At 55.1% G+C, this 19,737-nt stretch overlaps 3 protein-coding genes across 6 annotated transcripts in view; 2 read left to right on the top strand and 1 right to left on the bottom strand.

The window, feature by feature from the left end:
* Positions 1-1,600: 1,600 nt before the first annotated feature.
* Positions 1,601-12,380, bottom strand: ARRB2 (arrestin beta 2). Of its 4 annotated transcripts, none has more exons than XM_054459336.2 (15): positions 12,136-12,361; positions 8,076-8,106; positions 7,096-7,156; positions 6,938-6,982; positions 6,458-6,717; positions 5,837-5,896; positions 5,361-5,428; positions 5,089-5,224; positions 4,767-4,851; positions 4,428-4,500; positions 3,694-3,831; positions 2,799-2,882; positions 2,626-2,705; positions 2,458-2,512; positions 1,601-2,152 (listed from the first exon to the last, which is right to left on the bottom strand). In XM_054459336.2, exons 1-15 carry the CDS (start codon positions 12,156-12,158, stop codon positions 2,059-2,061), a joined length of 1,293 nt encoding a protein of 430 aa, XP_054315311.1. In that variant the 5' UTR covers positions 12,159-12,361; the 3' UTR covers positions 1,601-2,058. The 4 variants fall into 4 exon arrangements, with proteins under 4 accessions (XP_054315311.1, XP_054315312.1, XP_054315314.1 ...); XM_054459337.2 differs by having other exon boundaries at positions 6,521-6,717; positions 12,136-12,356; XM_054459340.2 differs by lacking the exon at positions 1,601-2,152 and having other exon boundaries at positions 2,470-2,512; positions 3,825-3,831; positions 6,521-6,717; positions 12,136-12,380.
* Positions 12,381-17,566: 5,186 nt separating this feature from the next.
* LOC129018113 (small ribosomal subunit protein eS12-like) lies at positions 17,567-18,037 on the top strand. Its single transcript, XM_054459335.2, has one exon. It carries the CDS (start codon positions 17,630-17,632, stop codon positions 18,026-18,028), a length of 399 nt encoding a protein of 132 aa, XP_054315310.1. The 5' UTR covers positions 17,567-17,629; the 3' UTR covers positions 18,029-18,037.
* A 513-nt stretch (positions 18,038-18,550) lies between these two features.
* Positions 18,551-19,737, top strand: part of PELP1 (proline, glutamate and leucine rich protein 1) — a 33,312-nt gene continuing 32,125 nt past the window's right edge. Inside the window, exon 1 of the mRNA XM_054459333.2 lies at positions 18,551-19,015. Coding sequence (XP_054315308.2) covers positions 18,617-19,015 — 399 coding nt within the window. The 5' untranslated portion in view covers positions 18,551-18,616. The remainder of the gene's footprint in view (positions 19,016-19,737) is intronic.

Raw genomic sequence — 19,737 nt, 5'->3', positions numbered from 1 at the left:
TAGGGGGGATGGTTCTTCCACATGAGAAAGTCCAGGGTCTGCAGGGGAGGCTGCCGCCATGGCGGGGTAAGCAAGGTCACGGGCCTTTTGGCAGCACTTAAAGCTTGTGGGTAAATGGCGATTTAACTAGAAGTCACGAGTCATAACATAGACTAAAGGCCTGTGCGAGCCGTCCCCATCTGGCTCAGCAGCCAGAAGGAACTACTTTGCCTCTGGCTGTCTCTGTCCCAGTCTCTCTGGCCTCTTTAGGTCCCAGATGTGCTGTTTCCTCTTGCCTTCACACGACAGTGCCATTGCCCAGAATGCTCATCCCTGCATGGTCCCCGAACTCCCCTCATCTTTCACTTCTCTGCTTAAAGGTCACTGTCTCAGGGAAATCTTCCCCAAACCCAACCTAGCTCAGAACTCCCTGTCACGCATTCTCCTAGCTCCAGTACTTCTCCTCTGAAGCATAGATATTGTAGTTAAATAACCAGGGAGGCCTGGCGCGGTGTCTCACACCTGTAATCCCAGCACTTCGGGAGGCCAAGGTGGGTGGACCACTTGAGGTGAGGAGTTTGAGAACAGCCTGACCAACATGGAGAAACCCTGTCTCCACTAAAAATACAAAAATTAGCCGGGAGTTGTGGCAGGCGCCTGTAATCCCAGCTACTCGGAAGGCTGAGGCAGGAGAATCACTTGTACCTGGGAGGTGGAGGTTACAGTGAGCCGAGATGGCGCCATTGCACTCCAGCCTGGACGACGGAGCGAGACTCTGTCTCAAAAAAAAAAAGAAGAAAAAAAAGGGAATGAATTAATGTTTTTTTTTGTTGTTGTTGTTGTTGTTCTACTGCTATACTATGCCTGGTACCTTGCAGGGACTCAAATCCAGATTGTGGAATGAATGAAGGAGCTTTAGGAGAAAGGTTGGGCTTCAGGAGTGGAAGCAGATGATGGAGGTGAGAAATGTTCGTGGAGTGATGCTAACTCCCTCCAGCCCAGCCTGGGGCTTTGGTCAAGCCTCAGGGAGTCCCTGATGAACATCCCATAAGCAGCACTAGGATGTGGTTCCTAGGACAGGGGCCCATGGCAGCATGACGTTCTTGCTGCCCAAGCCTCAGCTTCTGTGTTAAGAGTGTAGGTACCAGGCTCCAGAGACGTCATGTGGCTTGTCTGGTGAGGCCTGTGGTTGTGGCCCCACCGAGCCACAGGGGCAGATTGCTTGAGCAACCTTAAGGAGCAGTGGAAATGAACACGACTCGGTCACAACAGGTCACAGGTGGTCATGTGCGTCAGCCGCAACAGGGAAGAGCCTGTCCTGGCTAGCTCCTGTGAGCGTCTGTCTGCAGGCAGTTAGTTTAGTTATTATGACCTCCATAAATGACTAAGTTTACTTTGTGGCCTTATCAAGCCTCACCCTTGAGTTTGGACTAAGTCAAGTTTTGATGTTTACCTTGGAACACAGCCACAGCACAGTCATCCAATAAACATTTACTGATAGCCTTCGTGTCAGGTGCTTTTTGGGTGCAGAAGAGAGACTGGGTCCTCCCCCACAAGCTAACAGAATCATGGATAAGCACACTATACACTCTCTAAACACTACAGAGAAAACACACACTCATGCTTAGTAAAAGATTTATTTTCTTCTTTATGCTCAGAAACAAAGAAATGGCCTTGTCCCCAAAGGGTCTCCTCTTGAAGGAACGGGGGCAGAGACAGTGATAATGGGAGGTGTTGGTGTGAGGTTGAGAGTGGGAGTTTTGTCTCCCCCTTTCCCTCCTGTCACTCCTCTTTTCACTGTCCCCTTCCAGAAAATTTAGGTATGAACACAGCTTGCCACCCACTGCGGGGTTGGAGAAGCAGAGCTGCAATCAAAAAATTAATGCCCACATTCAGCAAGAGAGGGTCCAGTGCGTATCTTGGGGGGACGGGGGAGAGAGTGTGAAGGGATTGGTTGAAGAAGCTTCCAGGTGAGGGGAAGGGAAGAGGGGCTGGGACAATCCCCCACTGACAGTGGGGATCTTGATCCTGCCCTCACCTCTCCCAACCCCATCCCCTCCCTTCTTCCCGCCCCGCTTCCTAGCAGAGTTGATCATCATAGTCGTCATCCTTCATCCCCTTCAGCCGAAGCCGGGCAAAGTCCTCAAACACAATGTCATCATCTGTGGCATAGCTTGGTGGTGGGAAAGAGGGTTGTGAGGTGAGGGCTTCTGACTCTTGTCCCAGCCTCACACTCCCTGCCCTCCCGAAAGCTAGGCCTCTGGGACAGAGGCGTTCGAACAGCAGTGGGACCAGAGGTATTTACAGGAAGGGACAAAGAAAAGGCAGCAAGAGGCAGCCTCACAAGGCTAAGGCATCTTGATTTGATGCTACAATCCCCTTCTCCCCCCAGAAAGCAAGGAAGAGGTATGAGGGCAGATTTGAATGTTACAGGAATCTTTGTCCCGAGAGGGTCAAGTAGGGGAATGAGTTTCTTACTTGGTATCAAATTCAATGAGGTTGGTGTCTACAGGGACGTCTGTCTCCGGAGCGGCTGGGGGGACGGGAAGAGGGGGTGTGGGGGTGAGTGCTGGAAGGGCCGGTTTTCCTCCACTGGCCCTGCTTCAGGCCCTCCCTCTGAGGGCTTGGGGTGGGTAGTGTGCTCACCTGACTGGGGTCTGGGGAGGGGGATGTGGTCGTGGGGCTTGGGGTGCATAAGAACAAAAGGCAGCTCCACAGAGACATCCCTGGGGAAGGGGAGAGGCATCGTGAAGAGGACGATGACACGGGACTAGGGAGAGCCAGTGTGACCCCCACCCAGGCTCCCCCGTGACACTCACCCGCCTCGAGACACCACCAGCTTCACCTTGACCCTGTAGGACACCAGGATTCCCAGCACCTCCTTGTTGGCGCCCTCCTTCACACTGCAATTGAGGGTGGTGGAGTCAGACCAGGGCCTATCACCCTGTCACCTGGCCCACCGTGGGGTTCCCATGGGGACTCTGGGAAGGACCACAAACTCGCACAGGCCCCCAGGGCCCCAGCAGCCCAGGCCGTGCGGTTATGGTACAGTGCGCACTGCACTCCCTGCTCAGGGCCTCCTGTAGCTCCTCTCCAGTAAAAGCTGACGGTCCTTCTCCGCTAACAGCCCTGCACCGTCTGGCTCTCCATTAGCCCGTGACCTCACCTCCTCCTCCTCTCCTGATACTTAGTTCTTCTCGCTAAGTTGCCCTCTGGGCCTGCTGTGTGCGCTGTGCAGTGGGAACCCTGAACAAAGGCACCGGGAGAGGTGAAATCCAGCCCTTTGTGAAGCTGGGGACCTCCAGGGCTGCTCCTGCCTGAGGGCACGATGGCACCTCCCCATTCCTCCAACACCCCAGGTTGCCCCACCTCTGAGTCTTTGTTTTCTCTCTGCCCAGAACCCTCCTTTCCTGCTCACCCACCTTGCTTACTTCCGCTGGGTCCTTACTCCGAATTCACCTTCGCACCTCACTGCCCCCCATCCCTCCCTTCTCTGCCTGGCTTTTTCTCCTTCATACTTGTCACTAAACCTGCCGTACAGTGACCACTGATCGGATTTGTCTATCCTCCCTCCCCTAGGATGTAAGAGTTCTTTTTGTCTCTTCTGTTCACTGATACATCCCTGGCACCTAGGATAGAGCCTGGCACACAGTTAGCACTGAACCGACGTCTGGCCCCTGGCCTGCAGGGGACCCACCCCAGCCCCACCCTCACATGGTGCTGGAAGCCAGGTTGGTGTCCTCGTGCTTGAGTTTCCCATCCAGGGCGAGACCCCGCTTCTCCCGGTTGTCGCTGAGCAGCGGGGTTATGGTGTACACCTTACAGAACGTGGAGCTGGGAGATACCTGGTCACTGGGGGTGGGGACAAGAGAATAAGACGCTTAGGGGCGCTGGGCTGGGCAAGGGGCGGCCTATCACCTCCAAGCAGCATCTCCCCCTCACTAGTCCCTTGTTTCTTTGGGCACAGGTCACAAGGGAGTAGGTTTTGGCTCAACGTGCTCAAGAAAATTAACAGCCCGGAGCCTGGCTGTGGAGGGAATACCCTTTTAAGTGAAGATGGTGGCCGGTCGCGGTGGCTCACGCCTGTAATCCCAGCACTTTGAGAGGCTGCGATGGGTGGGTCACTTGAGGTCAGGGGTTCGCGACTAGCCTGGCCAACATGGTGAAACCTCGTCTCTATTAAAAATAAGCCGGGTATGGTGGCGCATGCCTGTAGTCCCAGCTACTTGGGAGGCTGAGGCAGGAGAATCGCTTGAACCCGGGAGGTGGAGGTTGCAGTGAGCAGAGGTTGCCCCATTGCACTCCAGGCTGGGCAACAAGAGCAAAACTCCATCTCAAAAAAAAAAAAAGAGGTGGAGATGGCTCAGGAAGAATTCTTTCTCCACCTCACATTCTCCTGATCCTGCTCTTCTCCCTAGATTGGAACATGGGTCTCTCCCGATACTCACTCTTGTTCGAGTTGAGCCACAGGACACTTGTACTGGGCGGTGCTGAAGAGGCAGATGTCGGCGTACTGTCTCACTGTGGGGTGGGATGGGGTCAGGCAGCTCTGGATGGAGCACAAGCCGCCACCACACCACAACTCCAGACCCCGTGGCGCGGCCCCCCCACGCTCCCCACTGAAGCGGTAAACACCGAGGCTCCCCGTATCATTCTGGAACAACCTAAATTCTTTGAGCCCTGGTGGGTCTCCCGCACTGGGAAGTGGCCTGGGCTGAGATCACACCAGGAGCCACCTGTGCAGTAACGCCCTCCCCGAAGACCCCCTTCCAAACCCCACCTCCTACCAGAGACTTTGATCTTCTTGACGGTCTTGGTGGAGTTGTTGGTGACGTGGACATTTACATTGAGGGGCTCCCCATGGTAGTACAGCTTTTGGGGGGAGGGGGTCATATGAATTGGATCTGGTTTTCACTGTTCCCATCATCAGTGTGTCCCCAAACACAGACACATTGTTCTGGCCCCCTCCCCTCAAACCCAAGCCCAGGGCAACTCTCCACACCCAGCCAAGGCAACCTCCTTTACAAATGTCATCTTGACGTGTGGCTTCGCCCCTCCCCCAGGGTCTAAACTGCACCGTGGCATCCGTGTCACCCTCTCACACCCCACCTCCTTGTCCAGGGAAGCCTCGAGGTGCAGGGACCGGTCAGACATGAGGAAGTGGCGTGTGGTTTCGGCTGAAGGCTGGGGGCCGGGTTTCTCTGGGGCAAACTGTACCTTTCGGATCACCAGCCGCACAGAGTTCCTGGGATGGGGGTATGGGCAGGAGGGGTCATTCCTCAGACACCCCAACCCCTACTCCTCCCCCGCATGGGGCCTGGGCTCCTGGAAGCGGGGAGGAAAGCCTCCTCTTACACCACAGAGGAGGTCGCTTCCCTTACCTTTTGTGGCTTTTCTCTTCTAGGGATTTAGCACAGAAGGCTCGAATCTCAAAGTCTACGCCGCAGGCCTCGGGAAGGGGAGAAAAGGCCACATCTTACCGGAGGCTCCCGCCACCATCACTCCCCTTTCTTCCTCCCCCTTCCCTCCTCTCGGGCAGGGACTCTTGCCTCATTGTGGTCTCACGACCCTGGGGACTAAGTCTTCTTCCTCTCCAAAGCCCAGAACCTGGCAGAGGCTTGGTCATGGTAGTGCAAGGGGAGCCCCCATCCCCAGATCCATGCGGGTCCAGAGAGCAGGAGGCAGTGTCACACGTGCACAATGACCACCATATACACCCCACTTCCACGAGGGACACTGGCCTACCCTCGGCCCCACCCTGGCATCTTGACAGTTCACCCTCTGGCTCAGCTGTGCCTCCAGGCTCCTGCTGGTCCCTGTCCTGCCCTAGGAGCCCTCAGAGCTGTTCCTCCCATACCTTCCCTGTGTCCTCTGGGCCTGGCTGCAGTGTGACGGAGCATGGAAGATTCTGGGGTATCTGTGGCGGAGGAAAGAGAAGACTTCAGTTCTTCCAGAAAGCCCCCAGATCTTCCTCCAAATCTCAACCTAAGAGGCTGGAGAGGCTGGGTGTGGTGGCTCACGCCTGTAATCCCAACACTCTGGAAGGCCGAGGTGAGCGGATCACCTGAGGTCAGGGGTTCCAGACCAGCCTGACCAATGTGGCAAAACCCCATCACTACTAAAAATACAAAATTAGTTGTGTGTGGTGGTGCATGCTTGTAATCCTAGCTACTCAGGAGGCTGAGGCATGAGAATCACTTGAACCTGGGAGGCGGAGGTTGCAGTGAACCAAGATTGTGCCACTGCACTCCAGCCTGGGTGACAGAGCGAGACTTTGTCTCAACAACAACAACAACAACAACAACAAAAAAGAGGCTGGAGAAAGGACTCCTGGGGATGAGAAAGGAAGAAGGAAGGGGCCCCAGAGAGGAGGCAGATAATCAAGGGCTTCCTGAATGCGCTGGGACCCTGAAGGGAAGTGGATCTAGGGTCCCCGCGTCACTGTTTCTTCCAGATCTGCCCATAGCAGGTGCCTTACCCCCACCCCAGACGCAGTCCCAGCCCCAGCCCCCTGGCCCTCAGAGGGCAGGGGCATCCTCACTGTGAAGAAGAAGGGGTGGGCATGCTGGCCCAGCTTCCTCAGCAGCCGGTCCTGCAGGCGGGTGGGGGGCCGGGGCGGGTTGGGCACTGGGGGGAAGGCCTGGTAGGTGGCGATGAACAGGTCTTTACGGAAGGACAAGCCCAGCACATCCAGGTCTTCACGGCCATAGCGGAAGGCGCAGGTGAGGGTCACAAACACTGGCAAGGGAGGGTAAGATGAGTGGTCAGGCGCCCCACTTCCCCAGTCCCCCAGCACCTAGCAGCCGCTGCTCCTCCCTCAGCAGCATAAGACTTGCCTGAACCCTACTCCTGGCTTCCACCTCCAGCCTCCATCTCTCTGGGGCGCCCTTCCAAGGCCAGCCCATTTCACTTCCCTAGCCCCCACTTTCCCTGGGCCCCCTGGACTTGGGGCCAGTACCTTTGCGATCCTTCAGGTAGTCAGGGTCCACAAGCACCACGCCATCTAGGAGGGGGACACACCAGCTCACTTCCTGCAAGGGCCGCTCCCCCCTTTCCTGGGCCCGGGAACTTCTTCCCCTCTTGGGGAACGAGCTGTCCCTTTCTGGGAAAACTTACCTACAGGGTCCACTTTGTCCAGGTGATCTACGAAGTCCCTTTTGCCCAAGTACACGGTGAGCTGAGGATGTCAAGGGGTCATAGGGGAGATTGGGGAGGATGGTGACAGGGCATTGGAGCCCTCAAAACTGGCTGCCCTGCCCAGGGATCTCCAGGCTGGGCTATCAGGAAGGAGTTTTTCCAGGCTTCCTCCCAATAGTGTTGGAAAGTGAGGGTGGTGGCGTTTCTCAGACTAGTGGACCTTTAGGCTTTTGAACTGCTCCCTTATCTCTGCACACCTCTGCCCACCAGCCTGGTGTGTGTGTGTGTGTGTGTGTCCTCAGCCAACCAGTCAGGTGTGTGTGTGAACATGTATGTGCATGTGTGTCCGTGTGTGTGTGTCCTCGGGGAGGACTCAGCCCAACCAGCGAGGTGTGTTTGTGTGTGTCCGTGTGTGTGTTTGCATCCTCAGGGAGGACTCAGCCCAACCAGCCAGGGGTGTGTGTGTGTGTGTGTGTGTGTGTGTGTGTGTGTGTGTGTGTGTGTGTGTGTGTGTGTGTGTGTGTGTGTGTGTTTGGATCCTCGGGGAGAACTCAGCCCAACCAGCCAGCTAGAGAGCAGCTGCCACCCTCACTAGGTCCCCTCAAGGGGCTCTAGGATAAATAGGCCATAGCCCGGGGGCTGTTAACCTTTCCCAGCCCCACGCACCTTGGGTTGGCTCCTAGGAGGGCTACAGGCACATGGCTTGCTTTTGGCCTCCTCCTCTGTGGTCTTGCTTGGGGACCCAAGCCTGCCCCACCCAGCCCTGTGGCTGGCTCAGGCTGAGCAGCCTCTGCGGCAAGGGGCTTCAGGAGGGAAGGAAGTCGGCGCTTAGCTGTCACAGGAAGTGGGGAGCTAGGGGTTGGGGATCATCTTTGGGTAGGTTGGGGATCGTCTAGGGGAAGGCTGGGCTTTGTTGGGGCCCAGGGAGGGTCAAAAGGGTAAGTGCTGTGGAGACTCACCTTGCAGTTAGGGCTCGACTTCTTGAAGACCCTAACAAAACAGAAAGGGAAACCCCACTGCCTCCCTCAGACTCAGCAGGGACCCCACACCAGGACCCTCTCCCTCCCAGGCCTGAGAAGCAGTGCTCACCCAGGCCTCCTGCCTGAGGCTTCGGGGCTTTGCCCAGCTCTGCCCCTTTCCCCTTCTTCCTGGAAGGTCCTTCCTATTTCTAATGTGGTAGCAAGGGGAAATGCCCCTCATCTTGTCCACCGTCCTTCGTCCCCTTCCGTCCCTAGTAATGGCCACTGGTTGGCCTAGGAACCACCCAGGCTCTTCCCAGAGGACCCGAATGGGCAGGTAGCCGCAGTGTCTGGATAAGACCTAACCATCTTTCCATCTGGTCTCCAGCTCTGACAGCTGGAGCATATAGGAGAGCAATGACCCCGGCCTTTGGCCCTCAGATAGTTTCTACCACAGGCCCTACCCAAGTTCGACTCTACTCACCTCCAACCGTCCCCAACTCCGACCTCAACAGCTTAAAAGCCTATTGGTTTTTAAGGCCCAGCCTTTAGGAAGCTGACCCAGCCCAGACCCTGGTCACTCCTTGTTTTGGGTTCCTGTCACACCTTGTTTATGTTTTACTTGTGGTGTGGTAGCACACAAGGACAGTTAGCTCCCTCCCTCCTCAGACTGTGAGCCTCAGAGGCCTTATTAATTCAGGCATCTCCAGCACGATGCCAGCCATGTCGTGAAGATGATAATGCTGCTAACATTTCAGAGTGACTCCTCCATGCCCAGCACTGCTCCAAGTGTTTCAAATGTGTCATCTCTTGTAATACTCTGTTTTTTGAGATGGAGTCTCACTCTGTTGCCCAGGCTGGAATGCAGTGGTGCAATCTCAGCTCACTGCAACCTCCGCCTCCCGGGTTTAAGCGATTCTCCTGCTTCAGCCTCCCGAGTAGCTGGGGAATTACAGGCGTGAGCCACCACGCCCGGCTATGTTTTGTATTTTTTTTTTTTGGAGATGGAGTCTCACTCTATCACCAAGGCTGGAGTAGAGTGGCACGCTGTCAGCTCACTGCAACCTCCACCTCCTGGGTTCAAGCGATTCTCATGCCTCAGCCTCCTGAGTAGCTGGGATTAGAGGTGCCCGCCATCATGCCTGGCTAATTTTTTTTTTTTGAGACGGAGTCTCACTCTGTCGCCCAGGCTAGAGTGCAGTGGTACGATCTCGGCTCACTGCGAACTCTGCCTGCCGGGTTCACGCCATTCTCCTGCCTCAGCCTCCCGAGTAGCTGGGACTACAGGCATCTGCCACCATGCCTGGCTAATTTTTTGTATTTTTAGTAGAGACGGGGTTTCACCGTGTTAGTCAGGATGGTCTCAATCTCCTGACCTTGTGATCCACCTGTCTCAGCCTCCCAAAGTGCTGGGATTACAGGCGTGAGCCACTGCGCCCGGCTGCTAATTTTTATATTTTTTAGTACAGATGGGGTTTCCCCATATTGGCCAAGCTGATCTCAAACTCCTGACCTCAAGTGATCTGCCCGCCTCAGCCTCCCAAAGGGCTGGGATTACAGGCTTGAGCCACTGTGTCTGGCCTGTATTTTGTATTTTTTTAGTAGAGACAAGGTTTCCCCATGTTAGCCAGGCTGATCTCCAACTCCTGACCTCAGGTGATCCACCCGCCTCAGCCTCCCAAAGTGCTGGGATTACAGGCGTGAGCCACCGTGCCCGGCCTTAGGTTGCAGTGAGCTGAGATTGAGCCACTGCACTCCAGCCTGGGTGACAGAGCAAGACTCTGTCTCAAAAAAAAAATAAAAATAAAAATAAATAAATAAATAAAATAAAAAAATAAAATAAAACCACCCAGTGCTGGAGGTCCTAATATCTCTATTTTACAGGTGAGGAAACTGAGGCAGAGAGCGGTCAAGTGTTTTAAGGTCACAGAGAGAGTAAATGGTGGGAATTAATAGAAACCAAGGCAGTCTGGCTCTGAGTCCATCCTCTCAATCAATATTACATTATCGGTCTCTGCAGTCGGCATAAATAGTTTGTTGAATTGAAGGTTATTTGCTTTCCAGTTGCTGAAACAATTTAAGCCTGGACTCCACCCATTGCTGGGAGGGTAAGGAAGTGTTTGGCAACCCCAGTGATCTGGCCAATTGTGGGCCTGTTCTTTGAAGCACCACCTTACTCCTTCCAATCCACTCTGCCTCAGCAGTGATCCCTGGAAAGGATCCTCAGATAGATAGCAGAATGTGAAATCCTGCCAACTAGCCCATCCCTCCTCCAACTCCACCACCCCATTCCCAGAGGACCCCAATGGGCAGGTTACCACAGTGTCTGGGTAAGACCTAACCATCTTTCCATCTGGTCTCCAGCTCTGACAGCTGGAGCACACAGGAGAGCAATGACCCTGGCCTTTGGCCCTACATGGTTTCTACCATAGGCCCAGTTTCCGCTACAACTTCACTTGCTCCTTCTTCCCAGAAAGCCAAGCTGTCCAAAGGTTGTAAGGCAAAGGGTATGGAGGCCCCCAGGTATTCCTAACCAATAAGAGCATACGCATCGATATGGTGCCGCTAGAATAAACACCCTATCTTTCATCCCAACTTGGGGGCTGAGTGCCGTGGCATCATCCAGGCTCTCCCTCCCCTTTGCTTCTGGTTTTCCTCTTTGTCCCAGGGTGTCCTCCCATTAGGAGCCCTGGCACAGGGCTGTGACAGCCACAATCAGTGGGCCAACTGGAGTGTGGTTCTGGGGCAATTGCCCTGGAGCAGCTGCAAGGCACCTGCCCTTTGGATCCTAACCCAGCCACCTCCTGCCAGGCTGGGGAGGAGCAGCGTGCATATACTAGGCTGGCCAAGGAGGCAGAGTGTGGGGATGACCAGGGAGGTGCCCAGTGTGAGCAGGGGTAGCTGAAGCAGATGTCCTTTCATACTTCCTGCTATTCGCTCCATTTCCTGTGGCCCAGAATTTGATGGGGGTGAGGGAAATTGTGCCAAGTTAGCAGTCCCCTTTGGTCCATCTGTCCCACTCCCTGAACCACATGACGGAAATCAGGGGCCTCCCACAAGTCAGCAACTTCCCCTTTCTCTGGGATGTTTAAACCCTGATCCAGGACACCGATCACCTCTCTGATGATCTCTTTCTGATGCTCATCTACTTGATGCTCAGAAACCCGGGTTCTCATACTCTATAGGTTGGAAGTGGGGTTGATATGATGTTTTGCAGAGCAAGCCAGAGCTCAGGACCAATTCCCTATTCCTGATACCCTCTGGGTTGAGGCCTACAGCCCCAACCTTTTCGTCTTTTGCTCCTGCTCCCCTGGGACTCAGGCATTCACCCCTTGCCCCTTGGGGGTGTTGAGTCACAACAGGAAGTGGATTTTGCTAGAGACCAAAAAAGAGAACTCGGGGTATCAGTGGAAGGAAAGAGCCTCGATTGCACAGAAAACATCCGGGGAGTGGACGCGCGCCCAGGGTGAATACTGCCTCCCCCACCCCCAGGGAGAGGGATACGATCTAGTTTCAGGGAGGGTCGCCACACACTCGGCTCCCCCAAGATGAAGCTGTTGCTCCTGGCAACCCAAAGGAAGGTAGAAGTTTGGGTGAGGAACCACCCGGCCCTCGGGACAGGTGTGGGCAGCGCGACTACCTGGGGGATATTGGACAGGAGGCTTTCCATTGGCTTGGCGCGAGTCTGGAGTGGATCCCCCCCTCCCTCCATCCAGCCTCCCCGTATACGACCCCTCGGGGCCAGCCACCTGCTCCTCCTTCCTCCGTCCCCGCATCGCAGGCTGCACGGGAGAGCCCAGTAGTCTGGCCCCACATCCCTGCGAGAACCCCGACACTGGTTTTTCTGATCCCCCTCAGGCCTCGCTTTCTGCAGGGGCCCGGGCATTCCCCCCCACCCTCATTATCCTCGAGGACCTGCGCGTGCGGCCCCGGATGGCTGTCCCTAGGGACCCAGGCGTCCGGCCCCCAGATTCTCTCCGCTGCGCCCTCGTCTGGGACCGTCCCAGCCCCCGCCCCGAGCCGCCGCCCATGCCCCGCCGCGTGGCCCCACCTCCCTTACCTGGTCCCGGGTTTCTCCCCCATGGTGCGCGCGCCCGCCGCCCGCTCGGTTCGCGGCTCGCTCGCAGCCTCCTCGCCCGCTGCCAAGATCCCTGCTCCTCCCCGCGCCAATGCGCACGCGCGCCCTCCGCGCTCTCGCCTCTTCCCCCTCCCTCCCGGCCCCGCTCTGGTCTGGGGGAACCGGGGCCCGATGCGTCAGCCAGATCGCGCGCGCCGCGGCGCTGCCCGCCCTCTCCTAGCAGACACGCGGGGCCATTGGCTCCGCCCCCATCCCTTCGCGCTCCGTCCCAGCCTGGTAGCCCTCCCCCGCGCGCGGGACCCGCTCCCGCTCCTCCCGCCCGTCTCCCCGCCCCGCCGCAACCCCTTGAAACCGATTGGACCCCCCTAAAGCAAGGCGCCCGCCTTCCAGGGGATCTAAGTCTTTCGATTGGCCCTCGGCATCCAGAACCTGCAGAGGTCTCCTCCCTTTTGTTTGCTTTCTCAGTGGCGGTGGGGGCGACCGGGCTGTTGGGGGCGATGGAATGAGCTGAAGCGCCGTCTGGGAAGGAGGATGGTGGGGGAGAACACGTGGGTGAGCGGTTCAATTGCGTGATGCTTGCTTCAGTGCGCGCCGCTCACCTGCTCCACTCGGAGCGTGCCGCCTTCTGTGGCCAGCCCTCCCGCTTCTTCACTGCAGCGTGTCAGCTCCTCCTGGTGTCTGCATTTGATCTTCGCAGGGTTCCCTTTTCCAATGTCTCTGACTATCCATCTCCTTCACCCACCCATCCCAGCTAATATCCACTCACTCACCCGCTCCCATCCATCGGTCCATCTGTCGACCCATCCATCCGTGCCTATGTTATGCTATTCACTATGCCAATCGATGGGGACACATATGAATTACCATGGCCCCTGCCTTCCCAGAATAGTTGAGGAGACACATACACAGGTATTACCCAGGAATGCTATTACAGAGGTCTGAGTCAGAAGACACAGCCGCTAACAGCGCTTGGCCCGGGCGGGGGTGGAGGGAGTGCAGGCCGTCCACCTGCACTGGGAACAGATGAGGACAGTCTTTCTGAAGGATGTGCAGAAGTTTTTTTTCTTTTCTTGTTTTTTTTTTTTTTTTTGAGACAGAGTCTCACTCTGTCGCCGAGGCTGGAGTGCAGTGGTGAGAGGTGACAGTGTGCTGGCAGCCCTCACAGCCCTCGCTCGTTCTGGCGCCTCCTCGGCCTTGGCTCCCACTCTGGCCGCGTTTGAGGAGCCCTTCAGCCCACCGCTGCACTGTGGGAGCTCCTTTCTGGGCTGGCCAAGGCCTGAGCCAGTTCCCTCAGCTTGCAGGGAGGTGTGGAGGGAGAGGCACAGGTGGGAACCGGAGCTGCGCGCGGTGCTTGCGGGCCAGCGCGAGTTCCGGGTGGGCGTGGGCTCGGCGGGCCCCGCCTACCCCGGGCAGTGAGGGGCTTAGCACCCGGGCCAGCAGCTGCTGTGTTCAATTTCTCGCCGGGCCTTAGCTGCCTTCCTGCCAGGCAGGGCTCGAGACCTGCAGCCCACCATGCCTGAGCCTCCTCCGCTCTCCGTGGGCTCCTGTGTGGCCCAAGCCTCCTCGAGGAGCGCTGCCCCCTGCTCCACCGCACCCAGTCCCATCGACCACCCAAGGGCTGAGGAGTGCGGGTGCACAGAGCAGGACTGGCAGGCAGCTCCACCTGCGGCCCCCGTGCGGGATCCACTGGGTGAAGCCAGATGGCCTCCTGAGTCTGGTGGGTACTTGGAGAACCTTTCTGTCTAGCTAAGGGATTGTAAAAACACCAATCGGCCGTCTGTATCTAGGTCAAGGTTTGTAAACACACCAATCAGCACCCTGTGTCTAGCTCAGGGTTTGTGAATGCACCCATTGACACTCTGTATCTAGCTACTCTGGTGGGGACTCCGAGAACCTTTGTGTCTATACTCTTGTATCTAGCTAATCTAGTGGGGACTGGAGAACTTTTGTGTCTAGCTCAGGGATTGTAAATGCACCAATCAGCACCCTGCCAAAATAGACCAATCAGCAGGATGTGGGTGTGGCCAGATAAGCAAATAAAAGCAGGCTGCCTGAACCAACAGCGGCAACCTGCTCATATCCCCTTCCACAATGTGGAAACTTTGTACTTTTGCTTTTTGCAATAAATCTTGCTGCTGCTCACTCTTTGGGTCCACACTGCCTTTAAGAGCTGTAACACTCACTGTGAAGGTCTGTAGGTTCACTCCTGAAGCCACCGAGACCACAAACCCACCAGGAGGAACAAACAACTCCAGACCTTGAGGCCTTAAGAGCTATAACACTGTGAAGGTCTGCAGCTTCACTCCTGACCCAGCGAGACCACGAACCCACCAGATGGAAGAAACTCCGAACACATCTGAACATCAGAAGGAAAAAACTCCGGACACGCCGCTTTTAAGAGCTGTAACACTCGCTGCAAGGGTCCACGGCTTCAGTCTTAAAGTCAGTGAGACCAAAAACCCCACCAATTCCGGACACAGTGATGCTGTGTCGGCTCACTGCAACTTCCATCTCCTGGGTTCAAGCAGTTCTCCTGCCTCAGCCTCCTGGGTAGCTGGGATTAACAGGCGTCCACTACCATGCCTGGCTAGTTTATATATATATATTTTTAGTAGAGATGGGGTTTCACTATGTTGGCCATGCTGGTCTTGAACTCCTGACCTCAGATGATCTGCCTGCTTGGGCCTCCCAAAGTGCTGGGATTACAGGCGTGAGCCACTGCGCCCGGCCTCTTTTTTTTCTTTTTTTTGAGATGGAGTCTCACTCTGTCACCTTGGCTGGAGTGCAGTGGCGTGATCTCGGCTCACTGCAACCTCCGCCTCCTGGGTTCAAGCAATTCTCTGCCTCAGCCTCGCGAGTAGCTGGGATTACAGGAGCCTGCAATGCCTGGCTACTTTTTGTATTTTTAATGGAGACCGGGTTTCACCATGTTGGCCAAGCTGGTCTCGAACGCCTGACCTTGTGTTCCACCTGCCTCAGCCTCCCAAAGTGCTGGGATTACAGGCGTGAGCCACTGCGCCCAGCCGGGCAGAAGTTGAGAAAGGGCATTTCAAAGAGAAAGACAAGGCACACCCTGTTGCGTAGTGTTGGTGGGGAAGCCTGGAACAGGCTGTGGAGGATTTTGTATAGCAGATGGAGTGAGATTGAGGGCCCCACAGAAGGACACGTGGAACCAGTAGTGGTTTTTAAAGCAGAGGGGGTTGGGTGCAGTGGCTCACGCCTGTAATCCCAGTACTTTGGGAGGCCGAGGTGGGGGCGGATCACCTGAGGACAGGAGTTCGAGACCAGTCTGGCCGACATGGTGAAATTTAGCCTATAATCCCAGCTACTCGTGAGGTTGAGGCAGGAGAATCGCTTGAACCTGGGAGACGGAGGTTGCAGTGAGCTGAGATCGCACCGTTACACTCCAGCCTGAGTGACAATAGTGAAACTTCGTCTCAAAAACAAACGGGCCAGGCGTGGTGGCTCATGCCTGTAATCTCAGCACTTTGGGAGGCTGAGGCGGGCAGATCATGAGGTCAGGAGATCGAGACCATCCTGGCTAACATGATGAAACCGTCTCTACTAAAAAAATACTAAATTAGCCGGGCATGGTGGCAGGCGCCTGTAGTCCCAGCTACTTGGGAGGCTGAGGCAGGAGAATGGCCTGAACCCAGGAGGCAGAGCTTGCAGTGAGCCATGATCGTGCCACTGCACTCCAGCCTGGGTGACAGTGCGAAACTCCGTCTTGAGGGGGAAAAAAAAGAAAAAAACAAAAAACCTCCAAAAAACCAAAAATGAGCCAAGTATAGTGGCTAGTGCCTAGAGTCCCACATGCTAGGGAGGCTGAGGTGGGAGGATCGCTTGAACTGGGAGGTCAAGGCTGCAGTGAGCTGTGATCATGCCACTGCACTCCAGCCTGGGGAAATATTTTTTCAGCACCTTTTATGTGCCAGGCACCATTCTAGGTGATGAGAATAGCATAGTGTAGGAGACAAGAGCCCTTTCATGGAGTTTGTATTTTAGACAAGAGATAGTTAATAAATAAGAAAGCAAATAAATTCCTGGTAATGACATGAATTATAAGCAGGCAAATGTGATGGAGGCTGATGGGGGTTGGAATGGGAGCTACCAAAAAAGAAGTCCTCTCAGGATGGCAAGATGGTGTCAGTTACACAGAATCAAATGAGAGTTTCTCCAGCAGAATCAGCAACATGCGCAAAGGTTCGGATGTGAGAATGGGCTTTGCTGGAGAATAGAAAGAAGGCTAGTGTGGCTCAAGAATAGGAAGAGAGAAGGAAAGTGGTACTTGTGGTATGTGTTGAGGTCAGGGAGGTGGGTATGAGTCAGATTGGATGGATTCTTGTAGGCCTCTGAATGGGATTTCATTCTCATCACATTTGGAAGCCACAGAGGGGTTGAAGCTAGGAGTGACAAGAACTAGTTTACATTTGAAAAGACCACTTTGGTTGCTGCGTGAAGGGACTACAGGGTGCCAAGACGGAAGCAGAGAGCAATGAAGGCTTTGTAAGAGACTAGGTGAGAGTGAATGGTAATTTGGACCGGAGCGGCAGTGGAGATGGAGAAAAATTAACGCTATTGGGTTAATGTATTTTGGAGGCAGAATGCCAGGACTTGAAGGATGAGATAGGAGGCAATAAGAGGAAAAATGGGCCAGGCAGGGTGGCTCACACCTGTAATCCCAGGACTTTGGGAGGCTGAGGCCGGCAGATCACTTGAGGTCAGGAGTTTGAGACCAGCCTGGCCAACATGGTGAAGCCCCGTCTCTACTAAAAATACAAAAATTAGCTGGGCATGGTGGCAGGTGCCTGTACTTCCAGCTACCTGGGAGGCTGAGGCAGGAGAATCACTTGAACTTGGGAGGCGGAGGTTGCTGTGAGCCGAGATCGTGCCATTGCACTCTAGCCTGGGAGACAGAGAGAGACTCCTCAAAAAAAAAAAAAGGAAAAATGATGACTCTTGGATTTGAAGCTAACAATCACAAAAGTACACAAACGTAGAGGTATTAGCGTGTTCACTACAGTGTATGCATTAGCAAAAAGCTGGAGCAGCCTTTAGGTATTAATTCAGCAATAGAATTATTAACTCATGGTGCACCCATTTCATTCATACCACAGTTTAAAAAACAGCATAAAGAAGGCCATGAGTGAAGAAAGCCCCACGCAGACCCCAATCTTGTAAAATATTCATTTATGTGCTTGTGCATAGACTAATATTAGGAAAGTATACCCGTTACTGGGGCAGGGCTTTGCGGGGAGGGGCAGTTTTTACTTTATGCCCTTCTATACTGTTTGAATTGGCTTTTGCAAGGCGCACATCTTGTATCATTTCTGAAGTTGCAAATGTAGTTAAAAATGTCTGTGATTTCAAGTCACCTAGAGTTCTTGATTCCTTCTCTTTCCCTGCCGCCGCCGAGTTGCGCAGAGGCGGAGACTTGGGTACGTTCAAGATTCAGCTTCACCCGTAACCCACCGCCATGGCCGAGGAAGGCATTGCTGCTGGAGGTGTAATGGACGTTAATACTGCTTTACAAGAGGTGCTGAAGACCGCCATCATCCACCATGACCTAGCACGTGGAATTCACGAAGCTGCCAAAGCCTTAGACAAACGCCAAGCCCATCTTTGTGTGCTTGCATCCAACTGTGATGAGCCTACTATGTATGTCAAGTTGGTGGAGGCCCTTTGTGCTGAACACCAAATCAACCCAATTAAGGTTGATGACGAGAAACTAGGAGAATGGGTAGGGCTCTGTAAAATTGACAGAGAGGGGAAACCCCGTAAAGTGGTTGGTTGCAGTTGTGTAGTAGTTAAGGACTATGGCAAGGAGTCTCAGGCCAAGGATGTCTTCGAAGAGTACTTCAAATGCAAGAAATGAAGAAATAAATCTTTGGCGCGCGCGCACACACACACACACACACACACACACACACACACACACACACACAAGTTATTGATTCCTGGGCCGGGCGCGGTGGTTCATGCCTGTAATCCCAGCACTTTGGGAGGCCGAGGCGGGCGGATCACCTGAGGTCAGGAGTTCAAGACCAGCCTGGCCAACATGGTGAAACCCCATCTCTACAAAAATACAAAAAAATTAGCCGGGCGTGGTGGCGCGCGACAGTAATCCCAGCTACTCGGGAGGCTGAGGCAGGGAAATCGCTTGAACCCGGGAGGTGGAGGTTGCGGTGAGCCGAGATCGCGCCACTGCACTCCAGCCTGGGCCACAGAGCGAGACTCCGTCTCAAAAAAAAAATAAAAATAAAAAAGATACTGATTCCTACAGCGAAGATGTACCGAGACTCCGTCCGCTAAATGGAAATCGTTCCGACTTTGGCGCCTTTTGTCCGGACCACGTGTACCTTAAACATTACAGGACCGCCTCGGACACGCTCACAGGAAGCCTCATCCGCCATCACTCCGGGAACCGAGCACTGCCTCGGCGCCCAGGCTGCTCTCCCCGCGCATGCTCCTTCCCAGCCTGAGCCCGCGAGTCCAGCCTGCCTTCATCCAGTGCGCAGGACCGCAGCCCCCTCCCCACGCCCCCTCCCCAGTAGGCGGCCGTCGCGGTGTGTTTGCGTCATCGCGCCACGCCACCACTGAAGCCCAGAGGAAGATGGCGGCAGCCGTTCTGAGTGGGCCCTCTGCGGGCTCCGCGGCTGGGGTTCCTGGCGGGACCGGGGGTCTCTCGGCAGTGAGCTCGGGCCCGCGGCTCCGCCTGCTGCTGCTGGAGAGTGTTTCTGGTTTGCTGCAACCTCGAACGGGGTCTGCCGTTGCTCCGGTGCATCCCCCAAACCGCTCGGCCCCACATTTGCCCGGGCTCATGTGCCTATTGCGGCTGCATGGGTCGGTGGGCGGGGCCCAGGTGAGTCCGTGGCCCGCGTGCCCGCGGCCCTGTGGGAGGTTGGCGCGGCACCTGTGCGCCGGGATTACGGTGCAGTGCAAGTGCGATAGGGAGGTTGAGGGAAGGAGAGCTGCGGGCAGAAAGGGGATCCAAGTATCAGTCCGGACGGGATGCACGTATTTCTCCTTTATCGGCCATGGGAGTTTCTCCAGGGGAAAAATGGGCCTTATTTTTCTGTTGTTAGGCTATTGGTCGGCACACAGGAATCGATTAGGTTCCAGGCCCGGTCACTCACTCGTTGTATAATCTAAAAGCCTCTTTTTCCTCTGGCAGTATCTGTTTCGAGGATTGTTTCGACTGACTTAATGACGCATTCAACAATAAACATTTACTGAGCTCTTATTGAGGGTCAGCTACTGTACTAGGCGCTCCGGTTACAGACGTGGTGGCGGTACACAAAATGCTGCAAAACAAGATGAGAATTGAATATCGGGGTCTCTAACCTTATCTGAAGACTGGCAGAGATTTTCCAAAGAAACTGGCGTTTAAGCTGAGACCCTAAAGATGAATAGGGGTTAGGTAGGGAAAAAATATGGGAGGGGCTGTTCAGTCAGAGGAGAGCTCATGTGGGAAGGCCCTGTGGTAGGAAGGAACTGGAAAGAAGGGCATCGTTCCTGGGGCTCAGATGTGGAGGGGAAGAGAGTGGGTACAGATGAGACTGGTGAGATGGGTAGGCAGTGGTG

Source organism: Pongo pygmaeus, chromosome 19 (assembly GCF_028885625.2).
Source record: "Pongo pygmaeus isolate AG05252 chromosome 19, NHGRI_mPonPyg2-v2.0_pri, whole genome shotgun sequence".
Lineage (NCBI taxonomy): Eukaryota > Metazoa > Chordata > Mammalia > Primates > Hominidae > Pongo > Pongo pygmaeus.
Note: the sequence above shows the minus strand (reverse complement) of the source record. Positions and strands in the feature narration are given on the sequence as shown.

What these genes read in the sequence shown, in the direction of transcription:
- ARRB2 (XM_054459336.2), bottom strand. Translation starts at nt 12,158, where the DNA reads ATGGGGGAGAAACCCGGGACCAG. An exon ending in GGGGAGAAACCCGGGACCAG is followed by an intron (nt 8,107 to 12,135) that starts GTAAGGGAGGTG and finishes CTGTTTTGTTAG; the next exon opens with GGTCTTCAAGAAGTCGAGCC. An exon ending in AGTCGAGCCCTAACTGCAAG is followed by an intron (nt 7,157 to 8,075) that starts GTGAGTCTCCAC and finishes TGACATCCTCAG; the next exon opens with CTCACCGTGTACTTGGGCAA.
- LOC129018113 (XM_054459335.2), top strand. Translation starts at nt 17,630, where the DNA reads ATGGCCGAGGAAGGCATTGCTGCTGGAGGTGTAATGGACGTTAATACT.